Raw genomic sequence first — 25,774 nt, 5'->3', positions numbered from 1 at the left:
AAACGCAAGTGATTTTTGATGTATAGCGTGTCCACCCTGTGACAATACTAAGCGGGTCTGGGTGGGCGCAGTGCGGCGTGGTGCGGGGGATGAGGTACCGGCCAACTTGAAGCGAACGGTTAGTAGTTATTGTAGGGACCCCGATAGGCTAAGAAAAATACTCTCAAGTTGTGTTTCATATTTATTCATAAGCAATAAAAAGTAATTTCCATATTCGTCACAAACAAAACGAACATTGAAACGAGTCAAATATAGATACATCAATTATAAATATAAAGAAAGACGGGAGGCGGGCGTTGACAAACTGCTGCCACTAGTGCAGTGTTCACATTTCAGGAAGGGTGTGCACTTTGCTTTCCCAAAATATGTGAAGGCACTTTTAATTTTAGGCTTTCGAGTGAAATGAACATTATTGAGCAAAGTATCAATAAACACCGAGCGCTGTCGGCGTCTAAATGCAAGAGGTCCAAGTAAGAGTCTAGCAACTAAAATGATCGTAACTCAATACACACAAGATTATTAGTTATATTTCCATATCTCAGTTAAATTTGGTTTCAAATAGCTAATGTGCACTATCAGTGGAGTAGTTTGTCAATTCACACAATTATTACAAACGGGTAGAAAATTATTCTGATTCAAATACAAATACACATGCGAGTAAACGATTCACTATCCACGATGCACAAATGAAACTATGTCATTTAAACTACTTATACGACGCAAAATTATAAAAGTTCAATACTTATTATAACATTATCTTCGTATTTACTTCAATAAGTCTTTCTAAATATTCCTCATTTTCCCTACGTTACTTTCAAATGTCATTGAAGTATGAAATACATTCGCAATTAATGAGCTTTCTTCATTTTCATTCATGTTTATTCATTTTATTAATTATATTTTCTTAGTATAATAATATCTATAAATTGATTGTATAAGTTCGTAATTATTAAATTCGAATATTTTAACATATGTATATTAATAAACAGGTTTTATTTTAATAAATCACAAAACAATCATTTAAACGGCACGCAAAGTCAAAATATATACTCATTATATTTTGTGGTCATAATTCATAAATAAATGCACAATCTACATAGTAATTATTAATAAATATACAATATTATTTAGTGTGAGGTAACTGTAAAATATGTTCAACATTGGTGTCGTGAACTAGAGCAAGAAAAACTACGAAAGTATATCTCAGACGAGTACTCCGCTGGTGATATGTCCTAAGTGACGATGATGTCCCATCTGTTAGTGGCATTAGCTCAAGCAATTTTGTGTTCTTCTACCTCGCATTTAAATAATGAATACACAAAATTGTAGAAAGTAGGTTACATTATTGTACTACAAGTAAATATTATTCCATAAGTATTCACGATCGCTGTTTATTGGAATGTATTATGGCATGACTATTTTGAAATACTTAAAGATGATTGTTATTTTAAGAATGTTTTAGTTTATCTTAGCTGCTAGCCACTAACAAAGTATCAAAACCCGGCGCCCATGCGGCTCGCGCAACTCAAGAGCGGGATTCAAACTTCACAATTTGATCTGTTTTTGACATTACTTGTAGAGCATCTCGCTCGCACTAACTGACAGTGATCCACACATCGTTATTTCGGGAGCAAAAACAAGCCTGTCAAAGAACACATGTAACAGAACGTCTGTTTTTTCATTTAAACCTCAAGATGTTCTTCATATCAAGAATGAAGTTTTCGCTGGAAAAGGTCAATTAAACTCGTATTTAACTATGTAAAAGCCTACCTATAAATCAACGTGTCAACTTGAAAAATAAGCCACCAATGTATTTAATATTTCAGTATTTATTTCTTAAAGTATTTATAACTATGTGATTTTAGTAATAGATGACCAAAATTTTATCTAAATTCGTTTCTGCTACATTTTGAACCCATAGGTACATATAAACATTACTCGATAGGATGCCACTTCTGTTATTATTTATTTGTCATAAATGTCATAATCTTTCACTACTGTCTTATCGTTGTTGCTCCCGCGATAACGATGTATGGCTTATATCAAAACGAAATCAATTGAGATCAATTTGTAAAATTTGAATGCCGCTGCAAGTAGTTTACAAGGTATGTCAGCGGCTGACGAAACGGAGTAAACGTCTATCTGTTCAGTTCAACCAACCCATGTTGTCAATTAACATTTACAATAAGCATACTATAGAAACTTTGGTAAAATTTTGTTTTATTGCCAAACAAAACAACACGATTGTGTATAGTAAAGATGTTACATTCGCCTAGCCTATGATAGAACTTTCGAATTTGATCACGAAGAGAAATTATTATCAAAACTACCTAGTGTACTTTGCCATTAAGGTGTGTGCATTTTGAACTATAGGGTAGTGAGTTTTGCATTGCAAATGCGACCAAATGAAACGCAAGTACATTACAGCTAACTACTCTTACCATACAAGTATTTATTTATGTTATCTTGTCTGTGAGTATTATAAAGCATAGGTAGAGTGAGTACCTAATTTGGCACAGAAGTCCGTTTAGGAAGATGCACCCGAATACTATCTTTAACTCCTAATATACACAATAAAGTAACAAAATGAGTCACTTTTAAAATACTAGGTAAATATAATGTCGCTAGAGTCTTTATTGGATATCTTTTCAGTTTAATGGTTTAAAATATAATACATACAAGATTTATTTTATACTATTAGTGGAACAAAAACTGGAATGTCACTTCAGTTTTTGCCTGAAATTCTATTGATATTGTCATTTATTTTATACAAGACCTGTTTAAAAGCACTACTGTTTGCCAGGTGACTTTGAAATCGTACGAAATGACTAATAGTAAAATTATCAGTCAGAAAGCAAAACAGCAGCGCGATCAAAATAGCATATAGCTATGTTAGGTCGAAATTAAACTATCAGTTTAGCGGTACCTACGTATTTTTATTTAGATGTGACAGTTGTAGGTAAGTTCTAAGTACGATAGGAAGTGCATTTACTAGGAAATATTAAGGTACGATTTTGTATTGTGGCACAGATGAGTTTTTTTTTATTTTAAAGTAAAAAAGTAACTTATAATTAGGTATTCATAGATAAATTATATTCATAATTGCGTACTCGCAGTTTCCAGTCTTTTGGTACTGGAATTAAGTGTAGAAACACAACACGGTTCGAGCTTCGTTTTCAGGAGAAATCAATATTCGTTAGGTAACAAAACTATGAATTTTAAATAACAATAGAATTTTAACCAATTTCAAATAATATTTTAACGAACGTAAACAATAACTTGATTAATTACCTACTTCACATGGTGTGTAAATCGAATGAAAGTTCATAGGTGAACAGACAAGTGCGGAAGGTTCTCTGAATTAATATTTTCTTTTAAATCCCTATTGGCTTCTTAATAAATTAACAACGCGATTGATATATGACGAGCAAAGACAACTGATTGTAATAGAGAGGTACAGTCTAAGAAAAAAAACATGCCCCTTAGTTAGACATCCAAAACCGATGGCGCTGCACTGCGCCATATGTTTTGCGGTCACTGAATTGACAAACGTCAACTTTTGAGAATCAGAGTTACCGCAAAATGTATGGACCTGTACAGCGCCATATCGTTACCTATTAAATTCAAAGCACGAAACTGTCTTCGATTTTACGCATCACTCAATCAATGTATCTTTGATCACAAGTCAGTTACGATAAAAATATAGAACGGCGAGACTTAGATAATGTACAGAGGGAAGAAAAAAATAGGTTGTACCGAATTAGGTTTAAATATTTAACACAAGAAAATCGCGAAACAAAATAGATCGCATTGGGATTGTTGATAAGCATAAAATATTTTCTGTTCTATTAAATTTTAACAGTATAAAATGGATTTAACTTCATCATTAGCTAACATTAGCCCCGCTGTAGGCAGTGAGAATTATTCACATATTTTAACCCACTGACGGGACCAGTGGGGTGACGAAAGTTGGATATCTACGAGCGACTGACCTGAAGGAACTTCGAGCCAATCGAAGATTCCTCAGTCGGAGTCGGTCGGAATTAATACATAAGGGAGAGGGACAGAACGTCGTGGTCGCGGGAGTCTAGTGTCGGTGGTCCGGCGCGAGCGACTTGCGGCTCGCGGAGAGGTGGTGCGCGCGCGGCGCGGGGCGCTGCGAGCGGGGCAGCGTGGTGGGCGCGGAGGGCGCGCCGCCCGCCGCTCCCGCCCCGCCGGCCCCCGTGCTCGCCTCGCTCAACATGTCGCGCGGTTTCCACACGGGCGATCCTACAACAACCAAACACCAAACTCTTTAAGTTTCACTTCCTCTTTTCAATCGACGAATTTTAAATTTAGAATGACAATTTTGCTCCGATCACCAGGACATCGCGGCGGCAAAAGAGTTGAATGTTTGATGAATGTTGTAGGTGCCACGCCCTGTTAGAAAGCGTACGAACATCGAGCTACACGGACGGCCGACTCCGTTGGGTCGAACGCAAAAAAAAGTTCGGATAGCGAGCGTGCTCACTAGTGGCCGACCGGTTCTACGCCGGTCAACATTATCATCGAACATTCAAATAGTATCACATCTACATAATACAATTTTACGACTATAACCAGTACGACTACTTTTTCGCACAGTAGACTAATACCTACTGTGATATATATCCACTAATTTCTAGAGTGCAGCTAATGAAGTGGCGTTGCCTAGTTGTGATCTAACATCAGATATCCACGTCAAGACTTACTGAGCATAATATTTAGGTGAGAGCGTAATACGTATCGACTGAAGTGTTAGTGAGCTAAGTGAAGCGCTAGGTGATAAACGACGTTGGGTTTGCCTATTTATTTACGTATAGTACCGGCCAATAATATATCACCTCAATGTTTTTACGGTATAACTTTTTTTTTATATTTGTTAGTGACTTCCACCTCATTGCTTTAGGTAGTCTAGTAGTATTCCTTTGTATGGGCGATGAGAAAAATTGGTCTGTAATGGTTTTTTTCATAGGATTTTTTTTAAATGTATTGTTAACTTAATTTTTTTACTAGAGGTTTTTTAGTAATATGCTGAGTATCCTATTGTAATTCACAGTATTTTAATGCAATATTTATCATATATTTGTATAAAATGACTAGTAAAATATGCAATCTACAAACAAACCTATATTGTTTACTCTATACAAGCTCATACAAAAACACTCAAAGGTGATATATTATTGGCCGGTACTGTATATGTCTACGGTGACACCATTTATAACTTTTACGATAATTGCGATTAATTTTATCAATATCCTGGCTACAATTTTATTAAATATAGTATATTAATTTGTTATTTATAATATGCAATATGCTTATAGTATTTTATTATAGGTGGACATAAGGAGGTTAAGTTACTTATATATTCACTAGAAGGTGTCAGTACTGCTGTGTTCGCATTGCCTAATAAATTAGAAAGTAGCAGCGAATATTTTGTTAAGCTAGAATATCAGGATGAAATTTTAAGGATATTTTTTGCTCGTGAACAATTAAGTCATATAGAAGGAAAGTCAGCTTTGCTCTGTATGAATCAATTAATACATAATTTAATATCAAAATTGACAATAACTCGCGAAGAAAGAAAAAAAGTTATATAATATAACAACCCCTTTGCAAGTTCAAAATATCAATTGCGAGTATTTAGCACAAAAAATCCAATAGGTGAATTTTATCTTATGGCATAAATTTAATTAATCTATTTAGAGTCTATAACCACACAAAGCAGTACTAACCCTCGTTTACATATATTTTATCAAGGGCACGATTACTCACATACATACACGTGTATAACTGGTAAAGCCATAAAACCGATAATGTCTTAAACTTTATTAGGAAATTGAGCTGGCGCAGAAGGAAACCTCAGAATAAATTAAGTCTCATTAAATATAGGTACGTCGAAATGGAAGACATAATGGTTTAAACTATACTTAGGCCTTTTACATAATAATAAATTGGTAACCTATAAGAATGTAAGTGTAACATTCAAATCAAATCGAGGAGAGAGAGAGTGAGAAAGAGACACTAAGACGACAGTGACTAAGGGTAACATCAGTACGATTCCACAGCCATTATTATGTAACACTTAGCACTTGGATCCGATTATCTAGAATTAAGTTTATAATTGAATATTACGCTTAATATTGGGTGTAAATTACCTTGTCTAACTACTTTTTAAACTACTACATTCACATAAAATATGAAGCCACTTGACTTTGTGGTATCGCGCGTTGCACGCGAATTGCCCTTGTTGCCCAAGACTTACAATTATGTAATTCAGTCACACTCAGCCGACGAGGGTGTTCGGCACAGCTCGCACGAGAGAACTCAACAACAGGAACTGGCGTACAATGCGTACTTCCGCTTAAGCTCCATTGATGGAGGTAGGTAGTGTAATTATGTACTTACTCAAGTTATATTGTTCTATAAGATCTTAATTCATTCATGATTCTCTACGCTATGTCGATAATATTATACACTAAGTATTTATTATCATTCTAGAACTTTGAGCTAGTCTTAATGTTTTTGACTTTTTTTGGTGTTAATTCCAAAAACTAAAATATATAATAAATATGTATCTAAATTAATGTAAGCTAGTGGTGTGAATTATAGATATAAAAAATATATTAAAAAGGTAAATTGACCTTTTATCCTTCACTACTCAATTCCATTTATTTATGATAGGACTGCAGGTACCTACACACGGTCGACTGCTAACGTATACGACCAGGTACAAAGTTAGGATCTAAGTAGGTTTCGGATAGAGCTCCAGGAGCGGTTTTAAGTTCTAAAATATGTAGTATTTAAAAATAACAGGGTATCTACTTACTGCAGATTGGTAAGTATTTTAAATTAAAACTTCGTTATCGGCCTAAGCTAACGCCTAAGAGGATCATGATCTTTAATAGGAAGATGAATAATACATCAATGAGATTGGAAGGGCAGAAAAACCAATCTCACTAGTGGTAATTTTCCTACTTATTATAGTTACCTATCACTTTTAGACCAATAGCAAGATTTCAAACATAGTAATCATTATTAATAACCAAAACTCATTCGGAAACTTTGTTAAGCATCTGCTTAGACGTGTATTTGATCGAACTCATTATTTTCGTAATGACGGTTGTCGGTGCAAATATCTCGAACGGGCACGTCTTCGAGAGTTTCGATGCTGCTTCTGTCCGAAGAGGTCAGAATCGAATGATGAGCAGTCAAAGACTTTCGCCTTGACTTAGGGGACTTGCCCCTAGGCTTATGCTAGGACGTTTTGCTTTGCTTTTTCCCAGAAAGGTAGCATTGCACACAGGTCGGGTGTTCGATGGCTTTAGTAATTGATTCCGTCGACTTTGACACCACGATACCCATCTTGATTGCCTTGTCTTCTGCTTTAGCAAGTTGGGAGTAGTGCGTCATTCTGTCAAGCGAGTTAGTTCCAAGTCTAGCCAGTTTTTCTCCGCTCGATTTCGAAGACCGACGGCTCACATTAGGTGATTTACAGGGTGATCTGTCAAAACTCGCCTGAGGGGTTCTCATTATTCCCTTCTTAGGAGCCGGTTTAGGGGAACGCGACCTGTCCATGCTGTTCTCTCGGGATTTCATAATGCTGCCGCGCGGAGATCTAGAGCCATCAAAACTTTGTTGCGGGGAGCGAGACTTATCAATGGATCCACGGGGTGACTTGGACTGGTCAATGCTACCTCTAGGCGACCGATGTAAAGTTTTGCTGTGTTTCAAGCTCGATTTGTTAGGAGATTTACAGACTATAACTTTAGTGACACGGTCTCGGTCCGGCGATGGATCCATGGATCTGTTGGGTGACTTATCCCTATTGATACTACTGCCGCTGCATGACCGGATGACTTTAATCTTTTTCTCAGAAGTTGTGGAGCTTTTTCTCTCTGGCGAGGATTTAAGTGACTGTGACTCCTGCTTACCAAGTTCTTTGACCATAGTAGGTTGGTACTGCGTGGGCTGGTGTGACGACTGGATCAACTTGGCCTGGCTGCCGGTACTGCCGGCACTCAGCGTCGACGTCGTGCTGCGAAAGCGCATACAATGTGACGTGAGTAAATTAATCAAGAGTTTTACTTAAAGCAGTCAGTAGTGACATATGTATGAGTAAAATCAAGCAAACCTACATAAATTTAGAGCGCGTGGAAGAAATCAAAATAATATTAAAGTGTAAAGAGTAGCCAATTCGAATCGGTGTAGGTAATGGCATGTGTTGAAAGTGGTTAACCCATACATATGCTGGTACCTTAATGTCAGATGGTTGGGAGTTCTGCCTAACCCTCGCTTGGGAGGAGGTTGCGGGTGCTCGTCCTCTCCCTCCGACTTGGAGCCGGGGTCGGACTTGTCGGTGTCGGGCGGCGGCGGCGGCGGTGCACGCTTTACACTGGCTTGGGTATCTAGTGGGGAAGGAGAAGGAATGGACCGATGTTAGTACCGTTAGTGATCCCATGCACTGAAAATTATTAGCTCATTTTATGTAAGGCGCACAAATACAACATACAAACAATTTCTTCGTGTTATTGAAAAAGTTTCAGGAGGATTAATCTTCACTTTGGTTTTCCATGCAATTGCAAAGTGGAAGATAAATTAAATCAACTTCCCATCAAATCATGCTTTATAAATCCTACGCGTTTTCCCGCAGCTATAAACATCCAGAGATTGGTCCAACACTCAGGGAGTGAGACACGAACACTAACACATAATCACAAGCTTAGTAAGGATACATTTTCGTACATTTCCGGGACTCACCGACGGAGTCCCCGAGCGTTTTGCTCCGGTGCCGGAACGCAGGCTCGTCTGCAACCCCTTGAGGCGGCTCTTCGGCATCTTGGGAGTTTTCGCGCGAAAGGTCGCCGACCTGAAATTAAAGCCATATTTGGTCATGGTCATTTCCTAATAATTATTAAATCTAATTGAAGTTGCACCCAGCTGAAAAATACTTCTTTTTAGGGTTCCGTACCCAAAGGGTAAAAACGGGACCCTATTACTAAGACTCCGCTGTCTGTATGTCCATCTGTCACCAGGCTGTATCTCATGAACCGTGATAGCTAGACAGTTGAAAATTTCACAGATGATGGATTTCTGTTGCCGCTATAACAACAAATACTAAAAACAGAATAAAATAAATATTTAAGTGGGGCTCCCATACAACAAACATTATTACATACATATATAATTGCCTGCTGTCAAAATCGCACAGTGAAATTGACAACCGGCATCATGGGCTGGACAGCAAAATAATACCTTAGTAAGTTTAGTGCTTTATTGAGACATGAGTTCTATGTACAAAGTAGGTACTTATACTATATTATTATGTACAAATAATAAATGTTTTATTACAGTATAAAATGGATAAATGGGTTCATAACAATAATTATTAGAAGCTTGACAAATATTTTACCTCAATATTGCCGGCTGATAACCGCTGTCCCGAGGTTTTAGGTTTTTTCGTTTTCCCGAGTGTTTGAGATCCCTGCATGACTTGCACCTATTAAATACATAAAAAATATTGTAGGTACTTTATATATTGTAAGTATGATAATTGAGGGCAACGTCATGTTGTGTACTCGCGATAAAAAGAGGCAAACGCCAATAGAAAAAAACGCCAAAGGGTATCGGGATGACGGATGCCACAATATTTTGACGACCAGTCTGGCCTAGTTGGTAGTGACCCTGCCTATGAAGCCGATGGTCCCGGGTTCGAATCCCGGTAAGGGCATTTATTTGTGTGATCAGTACAGATATTTGTTGCTGTCACGATTGTTTTCTATGTATTTAAGGAATTATATATATCGTTGTCTGAGTACTCACAACACAAGCCTTCTTGCGCTTACCATGGGCACAGGGCGGACACGCTATACATCAAAAATCACTTGCGTTTCTATGTGTGAACGGCACGTCTGTACACGCGGCATGCGTCATTGTGTGAGTAAGTTGCTTAAAAACAGTACAGAGCGGTCGGCAAAAGGTCGTCAATCTGCTGTCGCGGGGCGAGGCAATTCGAATCGGGGCGGGGCGGTGGGTGGCCGTTCTGTATGATAATACTATTACTTATTCTGTGCCGTGGGGCTTAGTCAATTTGTGTAAAAATGTCCTAATTATTTATTATATTTACAATAAGTCACGTAACTATTATTTCCATACATTCTTTTAGTTTTGATTAGTGTTTTCTATCAACGATTGCCATGTTGGCTAGGCCCCCTGGTGCTTGGGGCAATATCGCTCGAGCGTATGAAGGGCTCGCAGTGGACACGGCTATTTTAAAGACAGCGTAACGTTATGTACAGTCAGCAAAAATATTAGCTTAGCCGTGTATACATATTTGTACGCATGAATGCTAAGCTAATAGTTTTGCTGACTCTACCAATACGAGAAAAACAAAGTTAACTAAGTACCTGGTGTTTAGGGCGGTCTCGCTCGAGCGTATGAGGTGCTCGCGGAGGCATGGGAGCTGGCCGGTTTGTGGGCAGCGCCATGTTGCGCACCGACTCACGAATGATCTGTCGAATCGTCTTTAGGAACGCGTTCCGGAAATCTGCGGTACTGTACAGAAACATATATTAAGTAAGTTTTTGTACAAACATATATTTCTTATCAAATTTCAACAGATGCTGCATGATTTCATTAGATTTACCATTAAGAGCATTAGTTTATAATCTTAAAGTACGGTAACTGTAAATGTTTGGGCAGCTTTATACTTCGTGTACACCAAAACTGTGTTATAACGCAGAGATGTGCCACGCGTGTCAAATTTTATCAGCCTTATAATTCGTTGGTCTATAATATTATACAGTTTTGATAGTTCTCATTGGCCTATTAGGAACCCACTACTTGTGGCTATGACTTATAATTAATAGTTATATGTAGAATACAAATATATTAATAATCAGGCATATTTTCGCAAGTTTTAATTTATACTGATAAAATTTTCACGGAAGCGCAAGCTTGTCACATCTCTTTAAGTATGTACTTATTTGCTTTAGCTGCCTTTTTTCCGAATATAATTTGGTTACTAACTATCAACTTGGTCTGAACTAAGTTGAAACATAATTTGAACTTCATTTTATTGCCACATCAAAATACTTATGCCATTTAAATATATATGTAAAAGTAAAACTCAGCGTTTACAAATGTTGTCAGTAGGTAAATTATTAATCTTTGATATTAATATACTACATACTTAGCCGTTTTAATAAATTATCAGAGTTAGCAAAATTAACTACTTCCGTAAATTTAAATTAAATAGTAATAACTTTGAAATCCATAAACATTCGCTTTATTTGTATTAAATTAATTTAATGTTACTAGACATAAGTATGTTTGAATCTAATATTTCTTTTCAAATTAAAAAGCTCGGAATGATTGCGGTCTTTTCTCTTTCAAGTTTAATAAGCATCTTAGCACGAGTGCATTGCAACAGTTTCTCTAGCGCGAGATATTGTCACCGTGCACTCGTGCTAAGTGCTAGCAGAAAAATATAACATAAATGAACTAATACGAACCTAAAACGCCGTAGGTATATAACTTATTAAGACGCTAATAAATATTGTTTTTGTTAAATATGTTGTGTGAGAATTATGAAACAACAAACAATAAAAAGTAAACCTATCTGAAAATAGAAGAGCGAGCGTGATTAAAGTTACGAGTAAGAATAATATATATAACACTACCTGTAGGTATCTTGATGATCACAATAATGTTGGAAGGCTAAGCGATATATAAAAAAAGTATTCTATGCTCGGTAATGGTCGTTTGTATATCTCCTGCCATGACCCAGCCGGTAGGATTATATCTCCTGATACTGCAGAATATTACCTGTTTGACAGCACGTAAACCTTCTCCGAGCGCCGCTGCAGCTGACTGCGGAGATGGATGAGCTCCCAAAGGAAGTGACTGTCCATATCTTTCGCAGACGACGCCCGAACTTGGACCTCTGTCACGGGAATCAACACTTGGTATCGAATTATTTCTACCTCGTTTGAATTATTCTTTGAAGATACTCCCTGTGAAGTGTAATAGAAATTGTAATCATACTGAACTTTGCCCTGCAATTTCATTTCAAGTATTTCTTTTCAAAGTTCAAGATTACCATTAACTTTTTCTTTTGTCTCAGTCTTTCTTTACAGAGGAAGACAACGGCTGATTTAAATACAAAGCACATAGCGTGCAGTTCCAATCCTTTCTTTATTTTACCTAAAAAGTCTGAAATATTTAACCATTCTACACCCCCGTAGTATAACAAATCACCTGAAAATAACGAAAATAAAAATTAGTTTTTGCCTTGACTAGTTTTAAACGGTATAACATTTTTCGTACAAAAATACGTACCAGGACTTAGATCTATTGGTTGCTTGCAAGACTTTTGGTGTTGTCTAAACAAGTGATCAAATATAGCACCATATTCTTCATGTATTCGTTGCATCTCATTGATGTGTTCAGCAACTTTCTCCATGCCTTTCAATGCCTCTGAAATATTTAAATGAGTTTGTAAACAAGCGTGTTTTCTTGAATATGTAAATACAGAGGGAACTCACTGCGCTCTTACCTACTAAATGTAGATGTTCTTCAGAATTTGCATCAGTCAAATTTCTCAATTGCTGGAGCAGTAATGGGTACTTAAGTATCCGCTGAATTGGTTTAATTAAGTACGACTCCAAAGTTGACGAATGTTGTTGTTTTGGATTTCTGGCAGCCAAGAATTCTTGCAATGCCTGATTGCCTTCATCTGTTCAAAATGGAATTCATTTAATAAGTAATATCAACTACTATGATTTAACTTTAAATGATATTAAATATAACTACTATTAAGTTAATATTAATAAGACTGTTATGAAGTTAAAATAATATTAATTAGAGTTATAAAAAATGCTGAAACTTACTTGGATGTAAAACTTTTTGTGCTTTACTGTGACTAGCGCAGAACGAGCTATATAATTTAAAATGATTTACATAGTAGAGGAAGGCATTTCCCACCGCGAAAAGAATATTCTGTAAGAAAGATGTTATTTCTGAGTATCGTTCCTACACGTGTTTAGTTTATATCGAGAGTATCTCATAAACAGGGCGAAGCACTTACCTTAAATTGGTTTGAAAATTCAAAGTGATGGAAGTTGGGCTCCGATTCAAGCGCTTCCTCTAAGTTTTGCAGAAATTGCCGTTGGAACGTTACAATCTCCTGAATGTTTCCGAACAGCGCGTTGATCTCGGCGTTCGATAAAAAAGTCTCCCTTTTCAGAGGCTCCAAGTAATTCTCTAATAAATTGTTAAGGTTCTGCAAATGTGAAATGTTGATTATTAACCGACGCTTAACTGAATATCGGGTGCAAAATTAATTCATTTTACGGGATCGGACTACGGTTTAGTAGAAGATTTGTAGTTAAATGAAGCGCAGGTGCGACCGGCTTTACGAAGTTTTAATACATTTTGTAAATCCATTATAACTTTTCGGTTTAATGAATATTTATGTCAGCAAATACAATTTCGTCACGCTTTAAATTCATTTGTATGGTGACGTGTGTACGTGTGTAATGTGCCGGCTCGTTAGTCGCAAGCAATATACTTACTTATAAGAGTTGTGATTTAAAGTTAAACGAACGCAGCGAATACCAATGCCACGGAATAAATAATAGTACCTATATACTACCGTACAGAAAGGAAACTTCTTACAAAATCGAAGTTTGACAGCGGTTCAGGGACGAATCATGCTATCCCTTTCTAATATATGGCATTATCCCTTTCGGCTATTTAGGGATGCCAAAATTCGTCATTATCTTATCTGTAGTCGTGCACGCAAAGGGGCATCAAGTTGTGTAAACCCTAATAATTGCTCGGAGCAATGCTGAGCCGAACGGAGCCGAGAATACCCGAAACGAGGAGTTTTGCACCCATGCCAATGCGCGACATTGCGAGCATCGGCCCGCGCCCGCGCTGAGATAACAATAAGTGGCACAAGTATGCTGAGTTAACAAATTCCAGCTGAATTACGCGGAAATGGGCAAAGTTGCCGTTTGGGGGTGACTTTATAAAAACGTTCATAGTGCTGTTCCTTGTTCAAAATCATTTTTGTTTCGGGGCGCAGACAATTGATACGGTTTGCGTACAAAGCGGTGAATTAAAAAGAATATTGAAGCTAAATATCTATAATTAAGTAAAGGGCTAGTTTTTAAAGAACATAATTAAATACGACTATAATAGATGATAAACATCAAAACCAATATAATGACCACTAGTCTCAAATGCCACGGCACAGCCACTACGAATGTGAATAAAATGGAATCGCTCACAAAATCGGATTTTTCACATCGCAAACAAAAGCGCCGATCTTTTTATTCCAAGCAAAGAGGGATTCCAAAGCGGCACTACATCCAAATTATTCTTTCAGATAACTGGCGGCCAATCAAACCCTTTGTGTGGGATGCTCTATGCCCCTTATTTAAACTAGCGATCCGGCAGAGCATTGTTCGCTGCATGTTTGCGATCACTGTTCATGTGTCATTGTGTGCATATTCATATATCTAAGTCTCGTTAAAACAAAGCCGTGCTTCAGATGCTAAATAATGGAGATGAATAAAATGATGCTAACTTCGTTAAGCCCCAAGAGGATGTTTTTCTAAAGTGTTCCCTTTGTTTTAGCGATAACAGTAAATCTAACTAGAAGAGTTCAAACCTACTCATTTCTCACATGGGACATGGAATTTTAAAACAACAACTGTTTACGAACACAACTAGCTCATTATTAATTTTAGCTTCACCGAATGAAACTAACTTATATAATTAACTTAGATAACGCTTATTGTACACATTTTTTTTAAGTGTAAGACTTTTCCTTCTCTTACTTTTCTACGACATTTGTTTATTTAGAAAGATATTTGTGTGTATTGAACAAATTATGGGAACAACTACTAAATGAAAATTATTCTTTATATAGTCCAAGTACGTAATGGTTCATTACCTTGACATAAGCGCGTTCGGTGTCGACGAGTTCTGACAGCACTTTCCTCAGCTTGTCGGCGTCAGAGAGGTGTCGTGAGGGCGTCCCGGCGGCGGCGCTGGCCACGCTGCCCGTGGGGCTACCGCGGCGCGTTTCCGCCGGCGACCGGCACCAGCCCGTCACTTGCTCCGCGCTCTGACGACCACGCGGACACTTCTATTTAATGCCCACCGAGTTAGATGACTGTGTGACTGTTCGCGATCGAGACCATTCCACGACACGACATCGACGGCGACGGCGCGACATTCATGCGGGTACGCTCGCAAGTGAAGTCTTTTAACATGAGTATGATTATGCTTTTATGGTCAAAGTGATAAGAAATGGTTTAAGTAAAGTTACAATGTTGATACGATAGCTAATGCATAACGAATATATAAAGAAATAATATATGTTTAGTCGTAATTCAGCTTTCCTACCGAATAATTAGCGAGAAGCGAGTAGCGATGAGAAAGTTTGTTATTTCCTGGCTAGTTTTTTTTAAATTAGTAAACGTAATCGCCGATAGTGTTAACTAAGCGATCAACAAAGTATACCTACAGGAATCCTTCTTGAGCGAAAACATTATAAGTTCGATAGTCGCTTTCCTGCTGACGGTCGGTCAAATGCCGAAATGAGACAAAAATGAAATTCATATGCTAAAAGACTTCAGCTCGCAACCGTAGGTACAATGTGACTGCGTGCGTTGATTGGTTTCATAAAACGTGCTGTGCGGCTTAGGCATATAACAGGGTAGGCCAAATGGTATCCCACTCCAGTTTCCGGACGATTATTATTTCCGGAGGAGACTTAAGGACATTACCATGCAGGTGCCGTAACGTAATAAAACGGGAAAATACTCGGGGAGATAAAGATAATTGAATTGGGAATCAAGTCACACGAGGTAGATTAGTAGGGTCGCAAACTTATATTTATTGTTTTATGGACTGTACCTTGAGCAGGTTTTCGATCTCGAAGGAGTTGGTTCGAGAGCTGACTTTGGGCGGGCCGGACACGTCCCCGTGCCCGTCCGCGTCGGGGCTGTACAACTCCTTGCCTATTTGTACAAATATTATAATTTTAGAACTCTATTCGTTCTTACGAAAACATATAACTGGTAAAAAACATTTTACTAATTGGATGTCGGTTTACAAATGACTCTCAATCCCAATGCTTGTTTCAAAACGCAGTTAGTAGCCTTAGTAGGTTCGGTTAACACCCCCTGTTCGTACCATCATTGGTACATTATGCACACAAACAGATATCCAATAGTTGCCTGACAATATGGAACTGTAGATAAATAAAATACATTCAACTTACAATATTAAATTTACTGAAGTAAGAACTTGTTGAAAATAGAATATTGAAAAATGTATTAACATTTTCTTGCAAGAATTTCTTAAAACGATAACGTTTGTACATATATGCTCTCGCTAAAATAGGTCGACCGTTATCAAAGATTTCAATATCATAGTCGGAAATTACCCGCTGGCGGTGAAACTTTTATGCATAGGGACGCTTTATGACAAGTAACACAATGAGTTTTGGCCGCAGTAAGTCAACACTGGCGCAAGCAAATAACCCGAGGTAGGGTCGCGGCCTTTATATGTCGCAGTCGAGGTGGCCGCGATGCTTAAAATACCTACTGGAGGCGCGAGGCCGTTTCCAGGTATTTTAAATGTTAACATAACGCTCACGTCGTTTAATATGTCGTTTAACCAGCAAAATGTACCTACATAAATGAGTGAATTGCAATAGAAGTGTAAGTAACACAATGGGATATTCACAAAAATATGCAAAAATGTGACACAAAAATAAAGAGAATGTATGTGAAAATCTTTGTGCCACGTCACACAAAGTCACACAAAGGAAGCGAAAATCGACACCCCAATATGTTTCACCGCGTGTAGAATAAAAGTGGCGTCGAATTCAGGAATCCCTAAATGCTATGCCGATAGCCAAGTAATTTATCTATAGAACAATGTGAAAATAGCAGTAGAAAACGGTTAGCTTATCAGTTTTAACAGCTATTCAAATTTCCAATACTAAACGCGACATGCGACAAAATACACATTTTCTCACCATTATTGCTCGAAAACCCATATAGATGACGACACCTGCGTTTGCGCCGGCGTGGGTTAAAAGTTTTTAAGAAGTAATATAATAAACGCATGCGTTCACACTCTTCCTTCAAACGCATGAATTAGCGTAACACAGGTGAGTAACACAAATGATTTCGTCTGTCCCCGATTTTCGACACAAGATTATGTTACATTTTTGTTTGTATATAAGACGTCATATAAAAAAACACGCTGAGCCAATTTACACCAAAGTTATGAATTTTTATCTACAGTGGAGTGTTGCGAGGACATAATTATTATGCATTTTCAATGGGAGAAAAAACACAACATATTCGTTATTTCTTTTAAAATACTTAAAGCAATGTTTTACTGCAAATGTGTAATAAAACTCCTGTTAGCATTTAAAATGATTGTATGTGCAATATTTTTATTTACAGATATTTTAATGTTGAAGACATTATTTCTGGAAAGTACACTTTTATGCAATTCACTCAAATCCATTGTGTAATCAATATGTGATTAGTGATTCTTTTAATTTAGATAAGATTAAATACGCAGTTGTTTGTAATGAAAAACAGGGCAGGGTGAAAAAAGCTGAGAAAGAAAACGAAAAAATATCCTGTTTATAATTTTCAGGTACTCTAGATATAAAGCTCAATTATTCGATACATTAATTCAGTTACAACCCGGGCGGTTTCATGTACCTAATTAAATTAATGTCGATAACATTTATATTCGTTTTATATGTAGGTATAAGACTATTTTAACGCACACAAAATAAGTGATACACATATCAATCACCAATCTGGTAAAGATAACCCTTTATTCGATAATAAATCTTCATGTTTTCTCGAGATGTTAGAATCGCTAAATTAGTTTCCCTGTTACAGTTTATTCATTTATCTTAATTTATTACCCTCAGGTACCTAATGCTGGACTGGCTTCTCCGCCCTACAACCCTAATTACGTTAATCTACCTTAATGAAAATATGTTACTTTTTCACTTGCATTTCTATGTTTGTTTTTTATATTTCCTGGCAAATTAAAACAGCAAACGCTCTTAAAACTTTTTCATCATCTAAAGAAAAATAAAGAATGAACAAAAAGAAAAAGCCCTACCTTTATACTAGAGAACATAATTTCACGCGGGAATACGACACGACGGAAGAAAAATGAAACAATCAGAAGTTGAGAAAAAAAGTGTCATGAAAATAATAAATGAAAGGCTTTTTTGCTACACGTATTGAATACGCATCATTAGAAGGGAGCAAAACAGAAGAGTGAGGGTCTAAATTGTCTCGTTAGGCTGAAATGTCATAATAAATAACGTGGTGCGGCCGAGAGCTCGGCATTGTTCGCTCGCCTACTCGCACGAGGCCGCGCCGTGCTCGGCAAGCCGCTCTCAGCCCTAATATATGGCGGGATAGACATCATAAAACAAACAACAACTACGACACGAGTCGATACGTCGACATAATGAACACGCACGCTAGATCATTGTTAACGTTTCAAGAGTGCAACGATTTCGAATCGGTAGTTTTAAATAACGAGCGTTACACTCGCTGCCCAAAGAGAAAAAGGCTTCGGGGATATAAAGCAGAATTGATGTGGAGTCGGCCTCGTTTATTTGAATAGAATTTACAAGCCGACTACACAAAGTGCCTTATAAATATTGGAGAATTAAAAGAAAGCTGGCTCTGAACACGAAATATAGGCCAAGGTTGATTATAATTCGTACAGCGAGGGCTCCGCTTTTCTCTTTCACGTTTTTTCTGTGAATGATTTTGAGAGGGTTGAAGCTTCATATGAATTAGAGCAAAAACATTTTTTTGTATTACCGAGACGGGTAAGTACGACACGGCCTTTTATAACTTTTGGTTGAATGCGAGATATCTAATTTATAATAAAATGTTGTAACGTAAACACGAGTTAGGTAGGTACCTATAATTCGCGCTAATTACGAGTATTTTAATATCGATGTGAGTAAATATGTAGAAGCAAGTACTGCCTTATCAATCACGAGTAATAATATCGGTAAGTCATATGCGAAGATCATAAACCCACATTTAATATCGACGTAGGTATCTATATCGTCTTAGATATAGTATAAAGGGTGAGTATTAAACGGTAAAATCAATAATCGCCGCAGTATCCTAAGGCCGTAATTTTGTAATCTGCGATGCACAAATACTACTGGCTGACAGCCACAATACCAAGTCAATGAAGGTTGGGGATCGGGAATGATGCCAAGTATTACGCAGACATGAAGATTGAAGAGTTGCTTGTTAAGCGGCAACCGCAATACCAAATGAATGATGACTCCAATTTCAGCGTGGAAGGAAATGAAGTCCATATTTTCACCCTGTGAGATTATTAGTGGGATGCTGTGGATGTTATCAAAGTTTTAAATTTACGGCTGATTAAATTACTTTCTTCGATTTCCTATTTGCAGTTGATGCAAATTGGGTAGAGTTAGATCAAGATAAGTCTTCAACGATTTTGATAGCACACGCAGTGCAAGTGTTATTTTAAATGTCAAACTTCTATGAAATTCTGACGTATAAATAACACTTGCCCTGCGTATGCTATTTCTTGGTCTAACTGTACATTCGATTTGGTAGATGAAGATGTTGGTATACAAATATCGCGTATGTTTATAAAACGAACTGTATACCAGGTGTCTCATAGGAGACAATAACACAGGTGTTAATAGTAACACGAGCGTATAATTAAAACATAGATTTTACTTCTAAAACAAGAAAATGTTTGTTCAAAATGATTGCCTAGTGCGGTTACCAATGTTTATCAACTTTTATTGTAATAACTTTTTGCTTAATAAATATTTTTCCCCTCACTAGTTTGGAAATATCCTTTAAAACAAGCGGGGAAAAACGCATTTTATCCTCTAGTGGGGAAAGTAATTTGACCTTGGATGGAGCTTGTTTAAGTAGCTTGACAGATAACAAAACGTAAAACGCTCATAATAATGGTTCGTTCGATATTAATTATCATTAAAAAATGGTTTGAGAATCTAATAAACTATGAAATTGAAGTCGGTTAAAAATACCAAATTCAGCTTTATTTAATAATTTTAAGTCATACACCTGCAAATTCCATAAGAAACGTTAGATTTTTTATAATGATGTTAAATATAATTCTGAACGCACAAGTTGAGTCGATGCAATTTCAAAACGCATCCTTGACATTTCATACGTCAGAACAGAAATGTCAACATTGTCAACAAAATTTTTACTTAAAAACACTTCTCACCGACTCACGTAAAAAATCAGAATTTCCAGTGTTTTCTGTTATAATATCGTAAAAAAATAAGTGATTCCAGTGATGAAGATGATCTAACGTCTGTGGATGTTGCACTTTCCTCGCTATAGTGAGGGGAAAAGTTTTGTGTTACACACGGGTGCAAATGTATTTTACTTCTCGTGTGTTGAAACACTCGCGGGTAAAATACAACTTTGCACCCTTGTATAACAAATAACTATTTCATTTTCATTTAAAAACTTTTAAAAATTATGAAGAACCACTAAGGGTTGTAGCACCAACGGAAGTAAGTAAGTAAGAAGCCTTTAGATTTTCCCTTTTTCATACAAATCAAAAATTATTTTCAATGTACGCTATCATTAGTATAATTGACGTTGTTTGTCAAAAAAAATCACAATACATTGCATCTTAGAATAAACTTAAGTGTATTAAAAATCAAAACACGTTATTTTTAAAAGTCGCTAAACAAATGTTGGTCAGTTTGAGGAGTACAGCCTACAGTTTTTTAGGGTTCCGTACATAAAGGTTAAAAACGGGACCCTATTACTAAGACTCCGCTGTCCGTCCATCCGTCCGTCTGTACCCAGGCTGTATCTCATGAACCGTGATAGCTAGACAGTTGAAATTTTCACAGATGATGTATTTCTGTTGCCGCTATAACAACAAATTGCCATTTGGTGGCACTTTTTCTTTTATTTATGTTTCTCTGTTCTGTATAACTTTCTATTTGTGTGTGCTAACGAATAAATTATTTCTATTCTATTCTATTCTATTCTATTCTAAATACTAAAAACAGAATAAAATGAATATTTTAGTGGGGCTCCCATACAACAAACGCGATTTTCTTGCCGTTTTCTGCTTAATGGTATGAAACCCTTTCATGCGCGAGTCCGACTCGCACTTGGCCGGTTATTTATTGCTCCTTGTTACAGGCCACACCCGGTATAAGAAAAGAACTTCGTAATTATTTTCTTTCTAAAAAAATGACAATTTAGCACCTGAAACCTTGCTTACAAATATCAAGGTAAAATGGAGCTCTGAGTATGAACAACTAGTTAAAGTAAACATTGTTGTATATTTATTCATAACGGTGGCTGATAGTATTTATAGTAGGTAAGTGAGGCTAGCAAGCATGCAAGGCCAAACTTTATGATTGATCACCCGCATAACTTCCGATCTCGTAACATTAACGATGTTTGATGGAACGGCGAGAATAAAACAACGTTACACGGACACCAATCCAAAGTACGTCGTAAAATAAAGCACAGAGACAAAGCGGCAATAATTTGCAAATTCTATTGATTCAGACCCAATTGTCCTAGAATGGTTGATTTGTTCGCAGAGGGTTTTGTACATGCTGCGACACGACAATACGCCTGCTCGGGCGAGGTTGCGGTTTGTCTCTTGCAAAAGGAATTTCAAACTCGTATACTCGTAAGGTCTTTGTCTCTGTACCTGCACATCCAGCCAATAGCCATGTAACGAAGCTACATATACGAAGGTGCTTACACATTTTTATTTTGCTAAAACGTTTGTAAAAGCAATGTTTTTTTAATCTGCGAATCCTTTGTTACAGTACACTATTGACTTAGTCCCTTCCCTGAACTGTGAGAGCTTTGCCGAGTTACGTTTTAAAAGAAAATAAAGGTAATACAGAAAACAGGCGTCTAAAGTAGGAATTACTGTTATACTCAGTTGTTTGCGGGCCGGGCGTGTGAGAGGGCGAGCGGCCGCGGTCGGTGATCCTTTACCCTTACTGAATTAGGCATAATTGGAAAGGTATTTGTGGTCCACAGAAATCTCTTCAAATTTGTACCTTGTATAATAGAATCTTAGTAGCGAAGCCGGGCGCAATCGAAGATTATTCAAATATCAAATATTTGCATAAATGCTCAAGCTATAGGTATTAATATTAATGCCAAAGTTACGTAAATGACGATTTAATTAACTCGTATATTAGGTTACATTGCTTAACAAATTGCAAATTGTAATTTCTATTGATAAAATTAATTTGTTTTCATAACTAGCTATGCTGTGAGTAAGTTTTCAGTTTAGAGGAAAAGTGATAATACGTGTATATCAGATTATTCTAAAAGACAAAGGATATATAAATATACATAAATATATAAATATGTATAAACATCCTTGATATATAAACATCCTCCTTTTGAAATTAGACTACTTACGAGGGATATTGTAACATGGGTATAGGTGAGTGAATTATTAACAATATCAATAATTCCTTTTTCTGCAATATGCTTGGAAATGTTCACCTTATGGTATCAAAAAAAGTACGGGAAGTTCTTTGTTATGGTCACTCAAATTAAAAAAAATCTAATCATGTCCTGTTTTAGCGGACGGGAAGTGTTACTGTATTGGGTTTTACTTTTTAAAAATATGTCTTCAAAAGGAAAAAGGCAAACAGCCAATTATTATAGCCGCGGGCCGCGTCTACCTATACGACCCGGTCAGCTATCATTTCAAGTTAAATTGTCGAGAGAAATTGTTTTTGACGTGTTTGATGTGAAGGTTCGATTTGAATGGTGCTTGATGCTCAAATAATAATTCTTTTACCTTATTTCCTCGCATGTTTGGAGAAAAGCACTATATATGCCTCGGCCGGAAATAGGAAATCGTGGATTCGTCTTCTTTGTCGGACGACGCGAAGCGGAGTCGAAACTCATCCACGAATTGCCCTTTCCCGGCCTCTACAATAATGTATAGGTACTATTAAGCCACAGGGCGGACACGCTATACATCAAAAATCACTTGCGTTTCTATGTGTAAACGGCACGTCTGTACACGCGGCATGCGTCATTGTGTGAGTAAGTTGCTTAAAAACATTACTGAGGGGTCGGCAAAAGGTCGTCAATCTGCTGCTGTCGCGGGGCGAGGTAATTCGAATCGGGTCGGGGCGGTACGTGGCCGTTCGGTATGATAATACTATTACTTATTCTGTGATTAAGCTAAGTAATGCGGTTCACAATGCAAAACCGCGAACAAGTGCGAGTCCGACTCGCGCTTGGCCGATTTTTTCCTTTTGAGGTACGTAACCCTAAAAAGGGGCAAGTTACGTATTTTTTTTAGATAGATTATACATAGCTCCTTCACCATTAATATTAAAACTTTTTAGTATTTTAGCCTTTATACCCTTTGCACTCAAGTATCCTGAAAGCAAGTAAAACGCGAGCATAACAATGGAGTCATAAATGCCTACCCTATTTAAGTTTGCTTAACCCTCCGGATAGCTCGCAGACAAAAAGGTTTGTAATAAAATGATCGCATCTCAAGTCGTAATTCAAATCGAGTTCACTTTGGAGGTTCGGCTAGCTTTAACTTTTATGAGCTTTACGTGAGAATATCATTTACAATTTAACAATACAGGCTGGATTTTCTAAGTGAGGGCAGCTACCAGATCCCGTGCTGCTACGCAAAACTGGTCTTAGAAGACCTTCCCTCAATTTCAAATGAGCTAGCAATTAAATTGCATTTAAATGCAACGAAATAGTTATCATTCAACGCAGGACTTTAGGTTTCGTAATAGTAACACACCAAAGATCGATAAACATCTATCCAATCAACATTCGCACATCATATTTGTGTACCTACATTTCCAGGTGCCACTTTGATTCTACTGGAGCATTCCAAGCGCCTGCGTGCGGTCGCGCGGTTGATTGGTTTACTTCTCGCAGTGGTGCTACGGCGCAGGAATTCTAACTACCGAGGGAATCTATTCTCTACATCACACGAGCTTCGTAGCAGGTGCTACGCCAATTTTGTTTTGTTGTAAGGCGGATTGGGGTAAGAGCGCTACGATAGAAACTACCTGCCCAATTCTAACTTGACGTTTTTGATTGTAAAACGGGACTTTAGTAAGTTAGTTTTACTGGGCATTTTCCGCAAATCGACATCCAATGTGCCTATTTTGCGTGAAACGAGGTAGCCTTATTCTAACCACCCCAGCTCGTCCATGAAACCTAGCAAGGTCTTCAGTTTGCTAACTGCCTCCTTCAGTGTGCTAGGATTCCCTAGGAAAACGGGACTTAAACGCGTATTTAAGTTTTAGCATTTACGCGATTACTCCCGTTTCACAATTTAATAATGTGTAGAAATCGTGAAAGTTTCAATCAGTGTTTGACGTTGTTGTTTGAAGAAATGTCACTTTTGACACTGACATATCTAATCCATATCGTTTCTAGACCTAATATTTGACGTATCTTAAAGTTCGAATCGGGACGTACAACACCTTAGGCCCACTTGTACCATCCCACTAACATGGGGTTAACCGGTTAAACCTGGAGTTACCTTGGTTACCAGTTCAATTTGACACTGGGTTAACTGGGTTAAGTAAATTTTATAAACGTAATCTAAAAATTGCAGCTCTAATACTAGAAAATAGATAACTTTTAAGACGCCGGTGTCGATTTTAGTCGCAAAAATGTAAAATTGATAGATTTAGTCGGTGAATTTGTACACCTTTTGTTACCTAATTGAAATAACAAGTATTGGTTTCTATTAGATCAATTTTTTGAAAACAGACTCACTAAATTAGTAACGTTTTTTTTTCTGATGGACGTAAACTCTTATTTGTAAATTTCGTAAAGTTTGGACTGATAACAATAGTAAACTGGTATTACACATATTCTGTACTTGATCTTTATCAGATTACATTTTTGTTATATGACTTAGAGTCCGAGGAAATGAAAGTTAAACGAATTCAATTTTCACCAGAAATTACTTCAAAACAAGTGACAATTTCTTTGAAAATCAACTTAATTTCAACGTAGTTTTGATACTTAAACAATCTACAACAATTGCTGAAACTATTCTTTAACATCAATTTGTATAATTTACCACCATAATTTTTTGATGATTTTTTAAAAACTGCCCCTTCTCTTCATATATTACCGGTGACGCACGCTCGCGACCTCATTATTAAAAGGCAAGATGAGAAGACGTGCTAATAGAAACCAATACTTGTTATTTAGATATTACGTAACAAAACGTGTATAATTTCAACGACTAAATCTATCAATTTTACATTTTTGCTCCAAAATTTACACCGGCCGCTTAAGCTGCTTATTGAAAAGCGATTTTCTAGGATCCGTCTACTGTATGCTAGAAAATCGCTTTTTAAAAAGCTGCTTAAAATTTATCTTTTTTATACTCTATTTTCTAGTATCAGAGCTGCAATGTTTAGATTACGTTTATCAATCAGGCCCCAATTTCACATCTGTGACAGGTGCGACAATTGTCACAAAATATGACATAATATATTATGTAGAAATCGGTTAATTATAAAATTGTAATAGTCACCTGTCGCTTGACATTTGTCGCTCGACATATGTCACTGACAATTGTAGCCGTGGTGAAATAGGAGCCAGGTATATTAATAATTTATTATTCATCTGCTTTATAA

The 25,774-nt window shown here is 37.0% G+C and overlaps 1 protein-coding gene across 21 annotated transcripts in view; it reads right to left on the bottom strand.

Moving 5' to 3' along the window:
- Nucleotides 1-168: 168 nt before the first annotated feature.
- LOC134742978 (protein still life, isoform SIF type 1) overlaps nt 169-25,774 on the bottom strand; it is a 166,497-nt gene continuing 140,891 nt past the window's right edge. For 3 of the 21 annotated variants that reach the window (XM_063676228.1, XM_063676229.1, XM_063676230.1), the window contains exons 12-24: nt 15,949-16,052; nt 14,981-15,175; nt 13,106-13,300; nt 12,909-13,017; nt 12,575-12,754; nt 12,358-12,495; nt 12,119-12,276; nt 11,845-12,032; nt 10,425-10,572; nt 9,431-9,517; nt 8,764-8,887; nt 8,276-8,426; nt 7,005-8,056 (exon numbers count right to left, since the gene is read on the bottom strand). In XM_063676228.1, the coding sequence (XP_063532298.1) occupies nt 7,276-8,056; nt 8,276-8,426; nt 8,764-8,887; nt 9,431-9,517; nt 10,425-10,572; nt 11,845-12,032; nt 12,119-12,276; nt 12,358-12,495; nt 12,575-12,754; nt 12,909-13,017; nt 13,106-13,300; nt 14,981-15,175; nt 15,949-16,052 (2,558 nt within the window). In that variant the 3' untranslated portion in view covers nt 7,005-7,275. Of the gene's footprint in view, nt 4,270-5,678; nt 8,057-8,275; nt 8,427-8,763; nt 8,888-9,430; nt 9,518-10,424; nt 10,573-11,844; nt 12,033-12,118; nt 12,277-12,357; nt 12,496-12,574; nt 12,755-12,908; nt 13,018-13,105; nt 13,301-14,980; nt 15,176-15,948; nt 16,053-25,774 lie in introns of those variants that run through there. The other 18 variants (XM_063676212.1, XM_063676216.1, XM_063676221.1 and 15 more) reach the window with 15 other exon arrangements.

The sequence above is a fragment of the Cydia strobilella genome, chromosome 7 (genome assembly GCF_947568885.1).
Source record: "Cydia strobilella chromosome 7, ilCydStro3.1, whole genome shotgun sequence".
Taxonomy (NCBI): domain Eukaryota; kingdom Metazoa; phylum Arthropoda; class Insecta; order Lepidoptera; family Tortricidae; genus Cydia; species Cydia strobilella.
The sequence above is the reverse complement of the archived record's forward strand: the minus strand, read 5'-3'. Positions and strand labels throughout refer to the sequence as shown.